Consider the following 19071-nt stretch of genomic DNA (forward strand, 5'->3'; position numbering starts at 1 on the left):
TTTGGTCAGTTAAAAGTCTTTTGCATTGATTGATCTAACTGGTTAATTGATTCAGTTTTGCAGCCCTTATATCGACACACATATACATATCCCTTTCACTTCAGGTTGCAGTCATTGCAGGGAATTTTGAGCTGGGAGAGCTGATCAAGAGCCACCGGGACTCAGATGTGGGTGAGTCTGATCTGACGGGGTGGACGGGCAGAGAGTGTCTACATTACAAACATAAACTGATTTGTCAAAACTACACTTCACCACCACCCAACATACTTGCACACCAGAGCCAGGGAACGGGAGTTCACCAAGGAAGTGAAGAATGTCTAATGGACCTTTCAGAGTGCAAACAAAACTATAATTTCCAGGGATCTTTGAAGAAACCATGACTGGTTTAAAACCAGTTTAAAGTCTCCACCAACAAGTGATGGCCAAGGTCCAGAGCCTCCAAACACCCTAGGAGCCCCCAAATCTTCTTTAGTCTGTCCTGGGTGGTGTGGTTGGCACTGGTCCACATTGCGCTGGGCAGTCGAGTGTGAATGTTAGACTTGTGCTGGGTGCTTTAGAGACAGAGGGAGAAGTGGAGAAAGAAATATGTGGGATGGGAATATGTTAAAGGTCTTGGGGAGGTAGGGTTGCCAACTGTCCCGCAGTACACGGAATGTACCGATTTCCTGTGGGGAAACACTCGTCATGGTCGGGACACAATTTCTCCTGCTTTTTTACTTGTAGCAGCGGCAGAGCAGGGACACAGCAGCAAGAACTCTCCTGGATGCTTCGCAAACTATGTATGGTGCTCAGCTCTGGATGGGGCAGGCACAGGGCTTGCTGGGGCAGTGACACACTGGTGACAGGCACAGTGCTGCAGCCACTTTAATTAATTAAAAAGCACCCACTGCCATTCACTGCAGGAGGGAAGGGAGGAGCCAGGGGGGAGGGAGGGCGAAAGGCTCCCTTCCTCGGCCCTGCCTGTCTCCCTATAAGGCAGACAGGACGGTTTCACTTCTGCACTTGTGCGCAGGGAACCTTTCGCCCTCCTCCCCTCCCAGCTCCTCTACTCCAATGTTGGCAACCCTAATTGGGCAGCGGGGAGGCTCCAAAGGCCTTTAGGTAATGATGCTTAACTTGCAGTGGGGGGCGGCTCCAAAGGCCTTTAGGTCTAGGCTCCAAAATTACCTAGGTGCACCTCTGGTTGTCATCACAGAGATCAGGGCTCCGAAGATCCCAACTAGAAATCCCAAGCAACCTCAGAAGGACTCACGGCTGATCCCTGAGACCACTTCTGTTCCCACTGCCTGCATGTAATTGGCTGACATACAGAGCAAGGATGCAGCAAGGTGCAGTAACAGAGCAGCCTAACAGAACTTCCCGAGTAACTGCACCAGTGCAGTGGGGAAGCCGCAATTTTTGATGCCTTCTGTGCCACCCAAAAATATGTTCCTGAGAGTTGTGAAGCAACAGGGCCGGGAAGAAGAGAACATCCCATTTGCTGCTTCCCTGCTGCTCCAGTGCAGCTAGTTGGGAAGTTCTGTTAGGCTGCTCTGTCGCTGCACTGGTTCTGTATCTTTGCTATGCACGTCAGCTACTCTCTCAAGAGGAAACTCATGGAGGGCATTTTGCCAAGGATGCCCAGAACACCATAGCTGGTCTTGGCCCTTCTGGATCAGACCAAAGACACACCAAGTCAAGAATTCTGCTTCTCGCCGTGATTAGGCAGAAGCTTCTGGGAAGCCCACAAGGAAGCATGAAGGCAATAGCCCTTATCTGCTCTTGCTCACCAGCATCTGCTATTCAAATGCACAGAGTACAATCCACTTCATCCCTTCTCCCCACATCATGCGTTTTCCTCCCCAGCACTTCTTGTTATCTTCTCTATGATACCACTCTTCCTTTCAGTCCCCTTCCAGGAGACCCCACAATATGCCAGCCGTCGCTGGGATGGGTCCCAGAGCCTGACGGTGCCGCATACCTTGTTGCGAGCCAACAGTGACACCAGCATGAACCTTCCAGACTGGATGCTTTATGCCCCTCCGACCTCCTCATCTACCACGGTGGCTGTGCAGGGCCAGAAGATCACCACAGGAACCCTGCGGAGTTCCAGCAGCCCCCGTGGTGCTCGCAGCCGCTCTCCATCACGTGGCCGCCACACCGATGAGGCCAAAAAACAGCGCGGCCGACCCAGGTAACTTTGAGACCTCAGGCCTGCCCTGGCCATGGCTGGATTAAGATGATTTTTGAGGGGGTTAAAGTGACCGCCACTCCAGAGTAGGGGCTGTAGGCCTGGTTCCAAGAATCCCTAAGAGGGGACTGGGTGGGTTAGGCCAAAGGGCAATGGAGTCAAACATCCAGGCCTCTGTCTCTGGGGATGTATTGAGGCCTGTAGCCAGGACTGGCTACAGAAGGGCCACCTCCAGCCTCAAAGGCAGGATGCCTCTGAGTACCAGTTGCCGGGGAGTAACAGCAGGAGAGAGGGCATGCCCTCAACTCCTGCCCGTGGCTTCCAGTGGCATCTGGTTGGCCCCTGTGCGAAACAGGATGCTGGACTAGATGGGCCTTGGGCCCGATCCAGCAGGACTGTTCTTCTGTTCTTATGACTTCTGAGTTCTCATGGAAAGTGGTGGAGCTTGAAACCCATTAGATTATTTCTAGGCCTCTGATTCTGATGGAAAATTAAAAAACCAGATTGGGGATTGAGGATCAAGATTCTGGGAATCAGTGAAAAGGAATTGGCAACAGTGAAGGAAGAGGTCAAGGCACAGTCTGTTCTCTGGGAGGGGAAGCCTAGTAACTGAGATGTGAAGGAAGGAAGTTGGGTGTCAGTACTGCTGGGCAGAGAAAGAACAGGATCTCATGGACCGCATTAGATAGAGTCAAGGTGCAGGACATCTGGTTTCTCTGGGGGCCCACTTAGGCCTACTAAGAAAAGTACAATGTGCAGTGTTTGCTGGAGACCAAGATTTCTGGGTTCCTTCCATGTCTTCCCAACATTTCACAAGTCTAAATAAGAGTATTTATATATTTATTTTGAAAATGTGATAGCCACCCCTCCATATAAAGCTCCCAGGGCAGTTTGTGGTGGAAGACAAAACATAAAGCGAAACAATACAATCACACAATCTGTGAACATCCTAAAATCGCATCAAATAATCATAAGGCTGGTTCACACAATCACCATGATGTCTATTCGGCGAGAATCCAGGGATTTCCGCAGCACATGCGCTCCCATTTAGCAATCGTGAGAACTCTGGAAAATCTCACCAGTCTCAGAGTAGTGCCGTGAAAAACTGACATGAAGCCAAGATCGTCCGACTGCATTCAGATCTAAGGTTTCCCATCTCGGCTTCATATCGGTTATTTTGCAGTGCCACCCTGAGATCGGCAAGATTTTCCAGGTTCTCACAATCGCTAAATGGGAGCGTGTGTGCTGCGGAGATTCCTGGAATCCCACCAGACAGACATCGCAGTGATCATGTGAAGCAGCCCATGGAAGCAGCAGCCATTTCCAGGTGATACATCCAGCAGAACCATAGCATACCCATTAAAAAAAACAGCTAGTACTCCTGCTGGAAGACCTGGGCAAGCAGGTAAGTCTTTGCCTGGTGTTGAAATGACATCAAGGTTGATGCCAGGTGAGCTTCTCTGGGGAGGGCATTCCAAATATTGAACACAATGACCAAAAATGCTTTCACTTATCTAACCTCAGATGGCAGGAGGCTCAGAGGAGGGCCTCCATAGAGGACTGTAGGGTCTAGGCAGGCTCTTTGTGGAGACTGGTAGGCAGTATCCCTATTCTGCCTAGCCTAGCATCCCTCCAAATGACTGTTGCTAGTGTCGTACTTCTTTTAAATTGTGAGCTCTTTTGGGATAGGAACCCCCTTTCTCATTCCGTTTGCTATGTAAACATTTTTGTTGAGAAGTGGTGTACTGCTACTACTAATAACTTTAAGGGCATCTTCTCAAGCCGCACTCTCTGATCCACCATTCTCTGTACTCTACATGTGTGCTAGAGACAAAATGCATCTGCCCCTTACTCAGAAATCTTGGAGCAGAAGCTGAGCCCTCTAGAATGATATTGGCATTTTAATAAGGCATTTTATGATAAGTCTTCCACAAAAGAAAAGAAAAAGGGGGTGAGGCAGGACAGAAAAATAGGTACAGGCCTGGTTTGCACAGCTGTTTGAATCTAGGTTTAATATGGGTTACTAACATTAGCATGATTGTGTGAACCCACACCAAAGTGGTTTATGACCCAAGATCAATTTGAGATTCCCACCTTGGTGTGGGTTCACAAAATCACACAAATGTCAGTAACCCACATTAAACCTAGATTCAAATGATTGTGTGAATGAGGCCAGTGCGTTTTATCAGATATTAGGATGACAAAATAAGGGCTGTCCCTGATTAATAATAAGTATTAATCAGGGACAGCCCTTATTCATATCCCACCAGGAGCTTTCCTAGACACCAGACTTTATTGCGGGTTTTCTGCAAGGCTTTATTGCAAGTTCAAAGTCACCCAAAAAAAACCGATGCAAAAAGTAGATTTTTTTAAACTCCAAATATAAATCGGGCTACACTCTAACATGTGATTAAAAAGCCAAATTGTGTGTGAAGTGCTCCCTGATAGCTTCAGGGACTTCAGGGTAAATTTGGCCGATATGTGAATGCATACCTCCATTCCGGAGGAGATGTGAACTAAAAGCCGGGTGTGAAAAACTTCCTGGGAACTCAGGGCAGCATACCCAGGGTTTCCAAGTGGTCTTCCAACCTGGCACAGACCACATTTAGACCTGCTTAGCTTTATCAGTGTAGCTGTATCAAGTCCTCAGGGCATATCTGGAGTTGATTTTTAAAAGGACAGTTAGAGTATATGCCTTTCCCAGAGAAGATGGCATCTGTGAGCAGGCGCGGAGGGAGGCCAGTGGCAGCCCAGGTTCCACCTACCCCCGCGGCCCCACTATCCCCACCCCCCCGAGCCAGCATCTGAAGTAGGGAGCGGTTAGCCACGCCCCCTGCGTCCAACATCAGACACAGAGGTGTGATTTAGCTCCCAAACAGGGCTGTGCAGCCCCGTTGGAGAGCTAAACCATGCCCCTGCGTCTGACGTTGGATGCAGGGTGTGTGTCGGGGCGCAAGGTGTGGCCCCTGTGGGGCGGCAGCCTGGGCTCTTTGAACCCGTTTGCTCAATGGTGGCTCCACCCCTGTCTGTTAGGAGGAGAGAAGAGAAGGAGAAAATGCACTTGCCTGTATCTTGGTCTCTCTCTTTCCCACTTTCTCTCGACAGCTCCAGTGGCTACCAGAAGGAAGCAGCTGGAGGCAGCACGCTGAGTAGCCGGGGAGTGAAGCGGAAACTCTATTCGGCTGTGCCTGGCCGCACATTCATGGCTGTGAAACCATACCAGGCCCAGGCCGAGGGTGAGCTCTCCATCAGCAAGGGCGAGAAGATCAAGGGTACGTTGATCTCTGCGCACACCCTTGGATTGCCCAGGGATCCCAGGATGCCTGGCTTCTTTGGGGAAGTCCAATGGGCTTTGCACAGGGGTTCTCAAGCTTTGTCGTAGCCAGCCTTCCCAAGTGAAGAAACCAAGGGGTTCAAGCATCCCAAAGGGTAAACAAACAAACAAACAATAGCAATCCTGAGGGCGATCTGGTTGTGTAGAAAATCGAAGAACTGCGACAGAACTGAGGAGAAAACTCAATGGAGGTAGTAAAGACCTTGCAAAACATGGAGTTGCTCCATATGTCCTCCCAGCCACAGAATTCATTAAACACAAACAAGGAAACACACTATTTACACCAGGGCTGCACAACTTCGGCCTTTGAGCTATTGTTGGACTACAACTCCCAGAGATGTACGTTTTGGGGCTGTATATAAATATGATAAATAAATTTAATTGAAATAAAATAAAATAAAAACTCCCATCATCCCTGACTACTGGCCAGTGTGGCTGGGAATGATGGGAATTGTAGTTCAACAGCAGCTGAAAGGCCCAAGTTCTGCAGCCCTGGTTTACACTGAATGAGATATGGGAACAAGGAGCACTCAAGATAGATACAGGTTGTCAGGATAGAAGGGTGTTAGGAACAAGCTTGAACCTCTTTCTATAGGGATGCTGCTGTCTACCTCACACTTTGAGAACCCTGGGCTGAGCTGAAATAGCTGGAGTCAAAAGTCAGGTCAACTGTGCGATTTGGCTTATGTGTGTGCGTGCATGTGCAGTCTTTAGTTGGTGTCTAAAATGCTTTGGTATGCATCTGTCAGCCACACACAAGGAGTTCATGGTCTTCTCTGTGTGTGGAAGTTTGTGTCCAGAGTAGGGTTGCTAGATCAGCATCTTGTGAAACAAGGGCACGTTAGAACTCTGGGATCTGAAATAATATACATCTGGTATATTCTTTTGAGGTGAGCACATAAAACAGCACACATTGTATCCAGTGGAACTGTGATGCTCTAGAACAGGGATTCTCAACGTTGGGCCTGCAGATGTTATTGGACGTCAACTCCCATAATCCCCAGCCCCAGTAGCCTTTGGTTGGGGATTATGGGAGCTGAAGTCCAATAACATCTGGGGGCCCAACGTTGAGAATCCCTGTTCTAGGATAGTGATTCTTCTGTTGGATTGTACTGTGGACCATAGTTCTGGTTGGCTTATTCTTTGGGGATTGCCACATTCTCTTATGTTACTGCCCCATGTGGGACCTCACAAGGGCTTCCCATTAGAAAACTCCTTCTGCATTCCAATGAGCAGGCTGAAAATATAATCGGAGGGGGAAAGAGGGGTGCTCATGAACAGGCACAAAAACCAAAAGAGCACACCTTAAACTGATTAATTCTGAGACAATGGCCAATAAAAGTTATGCAAGAGCATTATCACAGTGTATTTCACGACTGTATTCCAAATACAAGAAGAGCAGTAAAACAAGGCCATTCAGACAGCACAGTTATATGATCTTATATTACAAGGACATCTACTATATAGTAAAGTACAACATAGAGATACATACCCATGATTATAAACAGTTCACAAATAACAGTTCAGTAGTTCAGCTATTAGAAATTGCACAGCTCAGTGCAAGGCTGGTCAGCTCATCTGTTTCATGAAGATTTGGAGACAAACTAGTTACAGAAGACTATGGAGATCTGAGAATGGATCTCACATATTGTACCAAAAGCAGCCATGGGGTTGGGATTCAGATGGGACCGCAGGCTGGTGGAAGGGAATTAACCATTTCACCCTGTGCTGTTTAATGAAAATCAGCCATCCCTAGAGCTTCTATTTGTCCCATTAGGGGAAACCTTTACGTACCAGGATCGACCCTTCCACGAGGCAAGGTGAGGTGGCCGACTCAGGCAGCAGATTATTGGGGTGTCAGTGAGTCAGCAAGATGCCCTCTTGCCCCCCCGACTTTACCCCCCCCCCAAGAAAAGGAAAATAGTGGGAGGAGGGTGCACATGGTGGAGGCAGTATTTGGTGTCCTGCCTCAGATGCACAGTGGTCTTGTGCTTCCACTGGGATACACATATGTTTTCTTTAAGACAGCAAATAGCAGCTGGAGAGGGAGATTTTAATCACTCGGGGTGGGGGGGGAGAAGGTTAAATTGCTTTCTCCCCCAGTGCCGTAGTTCCAGCCTGAATCAAGCCCCCTCCCTTCCCTACGGCTGCTTTTAACAAAAATTTAAAGAGATAGGAGATCCAGTCCCCGACTGCCGTCATCTCATCCTGCTTGGCCTTTAGTCAGAAACATAAGGAACAGTTCTTGGAAGGATCCTGATGAATAAATTGGATTCTGAAGGCGTCGACTTCCCCACTGGCCGTTGCTCTGTGTGATTATGACCTTTCAAAAAAGGCTGCAAAAATCCAGCATATTGCAATCTCCAGAGCGATTAGGAGATCTCAAAGTGTGATGCAGCACAAATTACTGGGAAAATTACTCTTCCCAAGATAAGGGATTTGACTGAATTGCAATTTTAAAAGTTGCCATCTTTGGCGTGGTCTACACATGCAGTGGGGAAATGACTTGCCTAGTGAGCAAGAGGTTGCTAGTTCGAATCCCCTCTGGTATGTTTACCAGAATATGGGAAACACCTATATCGGGCAGCAGAGATATAGGAAGGTGCTAAAAGGCATCATCTTACATTGCGCAGGAGGAGGCAATGGTAAACCCCTCCTGTGTTCTACCAAAGAAAACCGCAGGGCTCTGTGGTCGCCTGGAGTCGACACCGACCCGCAGGCACAGTTTTGCCTTACACATGCAGCAGGATGAAGTGATAGAGTTCTGAGGTGGTAGAAGGGACTGTACTGCTTCCGAGCTCAGGAGGGGGATACCATTTCTGAATGTTTCTGCATGTAAAAACCTCTCTATTAGAACACTGGGGCAAAGGTTTTTGCATAATCTTTCCAGCCAATATGCTAACTTGCCTCCTCACTTTCACGGCGTTTTTAACATTGGGGAGCATTCAAAAATGGTATCTCCCCATGGAGTTTGAAGTGGTACAGTCCAGACACCTCAGACTAATAGCTCATTACATGCATAGTCCAAGTCAACAACGGCAGCGTTAAAAGTACTTCATGGCTCCAGCCATTCCTGAGCTTCTTTTTCAGTGAAAAAGATGTTCAGTAAACAAAATTGTGCCCTTTAAGACACGACTTCTCAGAAGTGAAGACGTCCCCTTTTAATTTAATCTTTTGATTTACTCTTACCTTTTTGATTTACTATGTGTATAGTTGCTTTAGACTGCAGGAGGAGTTGACTCTGAATTTGTTGTCCACTTCTATTTGTTCTAGAAAAATCCTTCAAGAATTCCCTCTGTTATTTTGATTGTGGTGCCAAGGATCACCTGAAAGTGCACCCCAGACCACTGATGAACCACAACTAAGATTCACTGTTCTAGAAGAGATATTTAGCTGTCTTTCCCAGAACCCTTTGGGCTATGAAGTGTTACAATACAAGCTTCTTTAGCCATTGCGTCATCCATCCTGCCTCACCTCCTTTTTTTGGCTCTATAAACCAGGTTTTTAAAAAAGCAGAATGTCTGAGGGGAAAAGAAACAATATACTTAGAGGATCACTGGGCTGTCTGAAAGCACCTGTAGCAGATTGGATTCTTCAGGTGCTTTGAAAGATGGGGCGGGAGAAAAAAAGAGGTGAATTCCACACTGAAGAGAGCCCCGTAGAGCCAGGGCTTTTATAAAACAGCAAATTAAATACAGTACAGTATGTTACTCAGTACAGACCGTTCCTCACAACAACCCTCTGAAGAAGGGTAGGCGGAGTGATTGGCCTGTGGTGAATCAGTGAACCTGTCTGCCGGATCGGATTTGAACTTGGTTCTCTTATGCCACACTGGCTCTGAATAAGTGACAGGCCTTCATCTGGTGAACAGCTGGCCACCTTAGCCCATCCTATGTTCATGCCCCTAACAATGCTAATCTCTTTTGCAGTGCTAAGTGTTGGGGAAGGCGGCTTCTGGGAGGGGCAGGTAAAGGGCCGTGTGGGCTGGTTCCCCTCAGACTGTGTGGAGGAAGTGCCCAACAAGTCACAGGATGGGAAGCAAGGTAGGTGTTCCAAACTATTCCCTCATCTCCCCCACCCCTTCCTCTTCCAATTCTGGTTTCCTCACAGGCCTTCTCCCATCCAGTGTTGCAAATAACACGTTGCATCTGTTTTGTCATTGCATTTCTCCACATGCATAGTAGGAACATAGGAACACAGGAAGCTGCCTTATACTGAGTCAGACCATTGGTCTCTATCTAGCTCAGTATTGTCTTCACAGACTGGCAACGGCTTCTCCAAGGTTGCAGACAGCAGGAATCTCTCTCAGCCCTATCTTGGAGAAGCCAGGGAGGGAACTTGGAACCTTCTGCTCTTCCCAGAGCAGCTCCATCCCCTGAGGGAAATATCTTCCAGTGCTCACACATCAAGTCTCCCATCCATATGCAACCAGACCCTGCTTAGCTAAGGGGACAAGTCATGCTTGCTACCACAAGACCAGCTCTCCTCTCCATGTGGAGGGAAGAGGTCAGACATTCCCTCCAGACATGTGGAGGGAAGAGGCCAGAAACTGGAGGTCAAACAAGTAAAATATGCAGATATGCTAATTTTTCTTTCTTTTCCTTTCCAATTCCAAAATTTTGTTTTAGAATCTGATAATTTTTTAAGCATGGAATTCAAAGTCGACCACCAACAGTAGCAGCAGTGTAGTACTTCCTCCCCACACATTTGCCCACTGACAGATGCTTCCCTGTGCATTCCACTACCATCCATATTATTGCCACTAAAGTAATTTGTTGAGCGAATGCAACTGAAGAGAGCCAGACTGATTTAAATGGGGGATGTTTCCTTAAGTTGCCTAATGGATTCCAATTCGCCAAATATGGCTCTGTATCTAATTTCTTCTTCAAATTTCATGTCTTCCAGTGTTTCCCAACTGAAAATACAGACATTTGTATTACACTTGTAACACCGTGATTCTCACCTGAGCTGAGCCCATGCACACACAGCTTCATTGCTGAAAAAAGCTCTTCTCTGCTTGCAGTTATTAATTCTACCATAGTTTGTCCTGCCCTTGAACACAGTGGGACTTACTTTCAAGCAAACATGCACAGGATTGGGCTGTTAGTTTCTTCCCAGGCGGTTTACACGGGGCAGAGAAAGGAAGCAGTGCACTGGCATTAAGCTAGTCACAGTCTGGATCTGGTCATCTGATCCAAAAAACAAAAAGGGTTTTATACCCAATGAATTGTCCTATAATACATTGTTCATTTAACAGTTCAGAATGAACCTCACCAATTGCAATGTGTGAAATGGCAGCAAATATGTTCTAGATGTTCTAGATGGTTCATGCATAGGAACAAGAGAAAAGATGCATCAGTATACCATTCAGAGATGTAACGTCTACAGAGGAGGCAGAGGAATATGAAACTTCTATAAGAGCAGTTATATCATCATCATCATCATCATCATCACAGCACCAACAGTGTACATCAGGGCTGCATAACTTGGACCCTCCTGCAAATGTCGGACTGCAACTCTCATCATCCTTAGCCACAGTGGCCAATAGTGAGGCATGATGGGAGTTGTAGTCCAGCGTTTGCAGAAGGGCCCAAGTTGTGCAGCCCTGGTACACATAATGCCTTACAGAGCCTGTGTGCTAAAAGGAATTGCCAAATTATCCTCAAAAGACAAAAACAGGACCAGTGGTTTAATAGGGGCAGGCAAACAGGGACAGCGGGGTCATATGCAATTGGCTTCATTCGTATTCCTTTCTCACTGCCCTGCTGTTGTCACTGCCTCCTCTTTGCAGGTGCTGCCTCCCACTATGGCATGGGCAGGCCCCACAAGCCTGCCAGTAGCTGCACTGAACTTGTGCTGCCACTCAGTGGCTACTTGGAGGAAGCAGGAGGAAGGACTGGAGGTCCAAATGTCCAAAGATGCTACTGCCTGGGTATCCTGTGCCCCCAAATCTAATCTCTGCCCCCTCCCTGCTTTTCTTTGCAGAGAGCCGCAGTGACAAAGCCAAGAGACTCTTCAGGCACTATACAGTTGGCTCCTACGACAGCTTTGATGCCCCAAGGTGAGCCAGTGATCCTATCATTTAGGCAATCAATGGCTGTGTGTAGGGTATAGTTTTGTGGGAAAGTGGCCACACAAAGGGGCCCTGGTTCACGTAGGTCTTAGTACATTAAGAGTGTAATGGTCACAGTCTCTTCTGGTGAAATTTTACACATATCCAAAGAGCATCAGCTCCTGTGTATTGTTCTTCAGGCCCATCCATGAAAATCTATATTTTGCTAAGCTGAGCTGCAAGGTTTCTCACTATTCTGAATGAAATTCCAGAACAGTCTCCTGGGGTTGAGACTGGAGTAAAGAAATGTGTTAATTTTAAGACAGAGTTGAACCGTTGAACCATTGTAGTGGTAATCAGTTTTGCTATTTAGACAGTGGGTACAAGAATGACTACTAATTAATGGGTTGGTTCTACTAACTAATTAATGTTAATTATGGGAGGTGTAAAATTACTAAACAAACTATCTTAAGTTTGTTCTCTTATTATTATTCTCTTGTTATCATCGAGGGAGGTCCGGTTGCAGTTGCCTCCAGCTTGTTTGGTGGCGGCCCAAAACCGGGCCTTCTCTAGGATTGCCCTGAGGCTCTGGAACACACTCCCAAATGAAATCAGAATCTCCCCATCTCTGGTTGTTTTTAAATGACTTTTGAAAACACACCTGTTTCATCAGGCTTTTAGTTTATGATGTTTTAAAGTTTTATTTATGGTAATTTTATCGTATCCTTGGGTTTTAGTTACTGTTTGTTTAAATTGTAAACTGCCCTGTTATTTTATATAGGGTGGTATATAAATACATTAAATAAGTAGGTTATGGGAACAAAGTGTATCAATTCAAGGCAAAACTGCATACTTTTATGAAGATTCTACATGTTCTTTAAATATTTTTTTCTGTTCTGGTACTTTTCTTCAGGAGACTCACTGGAATCGGGAGGTGTATTTTTCCCCCTTTCACCTCCACAATCTAAGCTTTATTTTTTAAAGAAGTGCTTCTTTTGGCCTCTGAGACAGCCATAATTTGGCATAGGGTGTTGGATGGAGTTGACCTACATCGCTTGAAAGACTTAGCAAATGGAATTTGCTTCATTCTCAGAATCTAACCATATTTAGGGTAGAGAAGGAATTGCCTTTGAGCTGTTTCTTGCATCCCCCTGCAGTGTGTGGCTTGGTTCATTTGAGTCACCTGGAGTGGACTGTGGTACTGGCACCTTGGTTTAATGCATCCTGGTATAATGCATCTTGTTTGCTGTGGCTTTGTGCTGGTATAATCATGCTATAATGCATTTGCTGTGGCTGTGTACTGGGCTGCATGTGGCACTCTGGTCTGAATCATTATGTAAGGACGACAGAAGGGTGCTAATGTGTGGAATTTGATTATTGTCTGATCCTTTCCAATCCAGAGATTCTGCCAGGAATCTCCTACGGTGAATTTAAATTTGATGCCTTACTAGTAATGTACTAGGGACCAGGTAACAATGTTGACCCTGAGTCTGAGTTTGGTATTTTCTTCTTCTAAGGCATCACAGATAGTTCCAGTTGTAGGTGGGAGGTAGGGATAAAATTATGCTAAGGAAAGAAGCCAGATCATTGAGAAGGATTGGCTTTCACACTCAGGGCCTGTCATTGTGATTAAAGAATGTCCTTCCCGCCCCACCGCCACTCGCCCCATCTCAGTTCCTGTTGGATAGTTACTCCCCTTTGCTTTTTCCTGCCTTACCTTGAAGCAGGATTATGCTAATGTGCGACTGAACTGTCAAAAAGAGTAACATTCACTGTGGAACTTCCAAGGGCCAATATGAAACGGAGAGAATGTTTAATAAGCCCAAGAGTGACGTAAAAGCTTCTCCTAGATAAAAGTCACACATTTAAACAAAAGAAAGAGCATCTTTATTGTCGTTATAATTATCATTATTCCTGCAACTAGGTGCTGTATAGTGAAAAAACATACAGGACTTTGTCCAAAGGCTTATCATCTGCAGGACTTTTCCATTTCCTTTCACAGACCTCCAAATCCCCAAAACAAATATTTAGGAACATAGAAGCTTATGCTGAGTCTGACCATTGGTCCATCTAGCTCAGTATGGTCTACACTGACTGGCAGCAGCTCTCCAAGGTTTCAGGCAGAAGTCTTTCCCAGCCCTACCTGGAGATGCCAGGGATTGAACCTGGGACCTTCTGTATGCAAGGCAGATGCTTTACCACTGAGCTACAGTCCTATCCCCACAGTAATCTCCATTTATAGCACTTAGTATTGATATGCCATCTCAGCTTGTTCAAAGCATTTCATCTAGATCATCCCAGTAACCCTTCCAGTAACTTTGTATTGCACACAGGGTAGGGATGAGGCTGAGAGATAGTGGTTGACACACTGAGGAAAATTACTCAAAATAGTCCATTGAAATTAAAGAGGACAAGTTAAGAAAATCTGCATTTGAGTAATTTTGCTTAGGATGTCAGCCCGTATTCCACATCACATGTTTATCCAGCCCTTTCCCCAAGGAATCCAGAGGAGCATGCAAGGTTCTCTTCTTCCCCCACCATTTTATTCTCACGAGAGACCTGTAAGGTAGACTGGGTAGAGATACAGTAACTGGCCCAAGGTCAGCCAAGGAGCTTCATGGCAGAGCAGGAATCTGAACCCAGCCCTCCCTGGTTCTAGCCCAGGCTTGCTCAACTTTGCCCGCCCCCCCAGCTGTTTTTGGACTACAACTCCCATAATCCCCAGCCACAGTGGCCAGTAGTTAGGGATTATGGGATTTTTAGGCCAACATCTGCAGGAGGGCCGAAGTTGAGCAGGCCTTTCTAACCTAGACTAGAACCAAGGAGGTCTATAGGTCCACTCTACCACACTGGCTCTTGGAGCAGCTTGCCTAAAAGCCAAACAAAATGTGACAGTAGCAGATTCGCTTCTGGCAAACCAGATCTGCCTCGTGACATAGAAAACGAAGGATGGAGGGACATCTGGTTTCAGGTATGCAGTGAGGGGGGCTAAACCTCCTCTTCCTGGTGATTTACTTCCCTGCAGTCTCTCTCTCCAAGCACTTTACTCTTAGCTAGGCTTACTTGTGGTACTGAGGCCTAGCTGGATGAAGATGCCTAGGGCAAATTTTGCATTCCTCCCGCAGGTAGACACCACTTTGTTCTTTAAACTGAAGCTCCACCCTCTGCTATTTGCTTGACTACAGCAAATCTGAATGTAAACACACCGCTCCATCACATCTGGTTTGCCCGTAAGACCATGGGACCTTCCAGACGATAATAAAATGCACGATCTGCAGAGCTTCCCTGCAAGCTCCAAATGCCATGTTGCTCACAGTCCACACACACTCATGTAGGCTTCTGTGTGCCTTCCTAGCGCCATCTTACCCCCTGGCCACATGCTGAGCAGGGACTTGGTGTGTTTTTCATAGTGCCGCCTTCCATCCAGCTCTTTCTTGAATCTGTCCCTTTCTCAGTCGCTACAAAAGCAGTGGGTGGGTTCTTCTGCACGAGTTGGTCAGCAGATGGTGCTGCATGCAAGGTCCCTTCTAGCTTGTGGCTAGAGTGCTGGTTACAAAGTGCTGGTTATTACCTTTAAAGCCCTCAACGGCCTAGGCCCGGGTTGCCTTTTAGATAGTGCCTTCTTCTGCATGATCCACACTACACATTAAGGTCATCTGAGGAGGTCCTTCTCCAGTTATCACCAGTACGTCTGGTGGCAACTCGGAACCAAGCCTTCTCTGTAGCTGCTTCTGGGCTGTGGGATGCACTCCTGGCAGAAATCTGTAGCTTGAGTCCATTGCTGGCCTTCAAGAGAACCCTTAAAACCTATTTGTTTGGTCTGGCCTTTCAGGGTTTCAAAATTGTTTTTAAATGTTTTAAATTGTTTAATGGTTTAAAACTGTTTATTTGGTTTTGTATTGATTTATTTTAAATGATTGAGTCGCAGGTTGGGTTTTGTCGCTGTGCACTGCCCAGAGCCTTTTGGATGGGGCGGTATAAACATGTGAAAATAAATAAATAAGTAAATAAGTAAGTAAGTAAAAGAGAATAAGGTTATGTGGGGAAGGACCATGTAAATCTGCATGATTGTGTGGAATGTAAGACAGCATTTGGAACTTGTGGGGAAGCTTTGAAGATCCTACATTTTATTATCGTCTGGAAAAGCTCCATGTAGAGCATTTATGGCAGAGGCAAGATTTGAACCAGGAACCTCCTGGTCTCTTTGCCATTGTGCTTACTATGCTTGGGGGCAAGAATCTAAAGCAGCTTGGCTTGATTCTGCTTGCTTGAAATCTGCCAACTTGGAGGTTGAGTGTCAGATGTTGGCTTGTGTAGCAATTGGCTCTGAAAGACCAGCCTGCTTCCTTACTAGACAGTTCCCATGACATGTGGACGGGCTCTGGGTGTCTGCTGCTCAGGGACTGGCAAATACAGTATCTCTCCGCTTCAGTTTCTACATGTGGGGGAGGCCAATTTTTCAGCTCTCTTGTTAGACTAATTACGGTAGCACCCACCGTTTCCAGATCTAGTTACATGAATCATTTACAGAGCATTTTCAATGTACGAAGTGCTTTATTATCTTTACTTTGATTGGCCTCTCAAGATTCCTGGGAGATCAATGGGGAACTGAACCTGTGGCTTGCCTAGGGCCACCCAGAGAGGTGGAATTTTAGCCTAGACCTCCCCAGTCAAGGTCAATACTTTGCTGGCCTTTGTTCAAGCCTGCCCGAATTCTTCTGCTCTGCTGACTCCAGATCCCCAGGAACCCTGACTCCCAATTTGTCTGATCTAATCTATTCAAGTCGCTCCCTTTCTAAGCACCCCTGAAATTCTGGCTCCATCCTCTCTGCCTTTCCTTTGTTTCGAATCAGAGAACCGGGTGCCACTCCCCCCCCCTGCCCCCCAGTGCCCTGAATTCTACACTTTCAAACCCGTCCGTCCTTGGAGATGGATTTTTGAAGTACTAGATAAGGAGAGGGTTAAGCACCCACTCATCTCATCCAGGCAGCACTTCTCCACTATCAGTTTCCCTCCCAAAATGTCTTTTAAAACCACAAAAGGCAATGTGATCCTACGTGAAATTGCCGTCCAGTCTTTTTAAAAGCGATATAAACTAGCCAACCCCAACCCCTTTGGCAGCAGGCTCCTCTTCCTGGAGTCAGGCTTCTGTGCTTCCTCATGGCCACTGACTGCTCACACCATCTCACCCCCTTTCGCCTTCCTTTGGCTGCTCAACAAAAGGCAGAAAGAGAAATGGCAAAAGTGATGATGCATCTTTGCTGCAGTCTCCCTTTCCCTGTACTCCACCCCCAGCCACGCCTTGCTTTTTGCTGTATTCACACTTCCTGCATTTATAGCCCACTTTCCCTCCAAGGAGCTCAGGACGGTGTACGTGGTTGTTTTCCATCCTCGCAACAACCCTGTGAGGTGGGTTAGTCTGAGAGATAAGTGACTGGCCCAAAACTGAGCTTCATGGCCAAGGAGGGATTTGCATTCAGATCTCCCCGGTGCTCATCTGACATTCCAACCACTACTCCATGCGGACTCTTTTTCTGCCCTGTGCTTATGTCATTGGTGTAGATTCACAGCCTCCCCCAATACCCAGCCCCTGTGTTCCTCTACCCACCTCCCCACTGATACCCCTAAATTCTAATCCACATTGCCCTTCCCTGTGGAATCCTGGTCCCCAACCCCTGCCTCTCCTAGGAATGCCAATGTGACCCACATGCCATGGGTAACTCAGGCTTGCTGCATATCCCAAAGCTCATGGACAGTACTGCCATGACCTGACCCCCTCCCACTACTGTCTGCCTTGGATTCCTGAGACGACCCTATCCCAACCCACTGCCCTCCACAACTCCCCCTGGGCTCCCCCTCCTGCCCGCCTGCCCTGGATCCTTTCATTTGGCCCTCCCTCCCCAGCGGACCCAGTTATTCCCGGCGTGTGTCTCTCTGATGCTCCGATTCGCACTGCGTTGCATTCCGTGCTGTCGGCAAATGTCCTTGAGCTTCGCAAGCAGGCAGCATGTCCCGGACTGGGCTGGCTTTGAATCTGGAAAAACGGGACCGCTTGATCTGGAGCTCTCCGCTGAGGTGCCGTGGAGTCTGCACGCCCTTCCTTGCATGCACCCCTCCTGCTTCAAGCCACGGGGCTCACACGGTTCCTGCTGAGGGTTCTTGGTACCAAGTGGCTGGATAAGCCTAGAACCCCTCGGGGCAGCAACCTTTGCCCCCAGCCAGCTGATGATGGGACATGTGGAGGCGCCGGCAGCCATGTGAGCGAGTTGGGTATCGCCATGGGGACAGATGTGGCTGGGTGAGTGGAGTGGGGTCTAGAACAGATGGGGGCAATGTGATGAGAGGATGGGAGTGCTTTGGATAGGTGGGGGCAGCGGGCAGCAGGGAAGCGATACTGTGTGTCTCCTCCTCCGCCACTACTGTCCCGTTTCTCTTCAGTTCTGTGATAGAAAAGTAATCGGGAGTGAAGGCTTGCTAGTGGGGGGATGTGAGATCGGCTTCGCTTGCTGATGGGGAGAAAAATCTTTGACCCTCAATTGAGGGGAATCAGCCATAAGAAGGACAACTACTAGAACTGAGGACAGCTGTGGGCAATTGTGCTTGTGTGTGTATGAGAAGGAAAGTGATGGCTCAGTAGTGTTTGGAAGTGTTTGCATGTGTTGCTGAACTGCATTGTTACTTTGCCACTCTGCATGGGAGGTTACTGAGCACCATGTGTATCTGTTTGAAAGAGAGAAAGAATGAGGGCTTATGGACACTTTATGTTTTGCCCCATTTATCCAGCCTGGAGGCTGAACAGTTTTGTACTGCAGCATTTGCAACTAGCTTCCACGTTGCGTTAGAGACAGGCAGTTACTTTCCCCGGAATGGCTCCTGCTGATCTCTTTTGAATCACCTTCAGTCACTTCTTAAAGGGAGGCTCTAAATTTATGGGGAAACAAGAATTTGGGATCCCCACAAGAGGGGAAAGCAGCTTGGGATGGGAGGGAAGATTCAGAGTGGGAAATGGCCAGAGGGGGAAGGGTTAAACATCTTCCTCCCGCCCTTCTTCCCACTTATCTGTTCAAAACGGCCTCCCACCCAAAGTTCTTTGCCATTTTTTAAAAGGTTGTCAGTGCTTTGTTACATATATTTGGGTGTAATATGTCATTTGACCCTAACTGTATGCGAGATAAGTGTGATAACCAGTAATGTGGGTGACCTCATGAAACTGTGCGTACATTATTGACCTTATGCTGGTGTGCCTGTTAGATGCATGTGCGCACCATACCAGCGTGTATGTAAAGTGTGTGTTATGGTATACAAAATGGGTACAAGAGTATCATATCTTCTCCCATATCAACTACTGTGGTTGCAGATACGTATGCATTTCTGTACAAATCTCAGCCAAGAAGCACTGAGAGAGGGATCTAATTGATCAGCTGTACAGCACAGCTCCTTGAGCAAGCTCCTGTCAAAATTATCCATTGGGGTGCTTGTTCCTAAATAAATTATTTTAGGACTAGGGTACCGGTG

The 19071-nt window shown here is 47.1% G+C and overlaps 1 protein-coding gene across 1 annotated transcript in view; it reads left to right on the forward strand.

The window, feature by feature from the left end:
• SHANK1 (SH3 and multiple ankyrin repeat domains 1) overlaps positions 1-19071 on the forward strand; it is a 143186-nt gene that overhangs the window by 73789 nt on the left and 50326 nt on the right. Inside the window, exons 10-14 of the mRNA XM_053260515.1 lie at positions 105-171; positions 1888-2173; positions 5276-5442; positions 9434-9547; positions 11490-11565. Of these exons, the coding sequence (XP_053116490.1) occupies positions 105-171; positions 1888-2173; positions 5276-5442; positions 9434-9547; positions 11490-11565 (710 nt within the window). The remainder of the gene's footprint in view (positions 1-104; positions 172-1887; positions 2174-5275; positions 5443-9433; positions 9548-11489; positions 11566-19071) is intronic.

Source organism: Hemicordylus capensis, chromosome 6, assembly GCF_027244095.1.
Source record: "Hemicordylus capensis ecotype Gifberg chromosome 6, rHemCap1.1.pri, whole genome shotgun sequence".
In the NCBI taxonomy this organism is placed as follows: Eukaryota; Metazoa; Chordata; class Lepidosauria; order Squamata; family Cordylidae; genus Hemicordylus; species Hemicordylus capensis.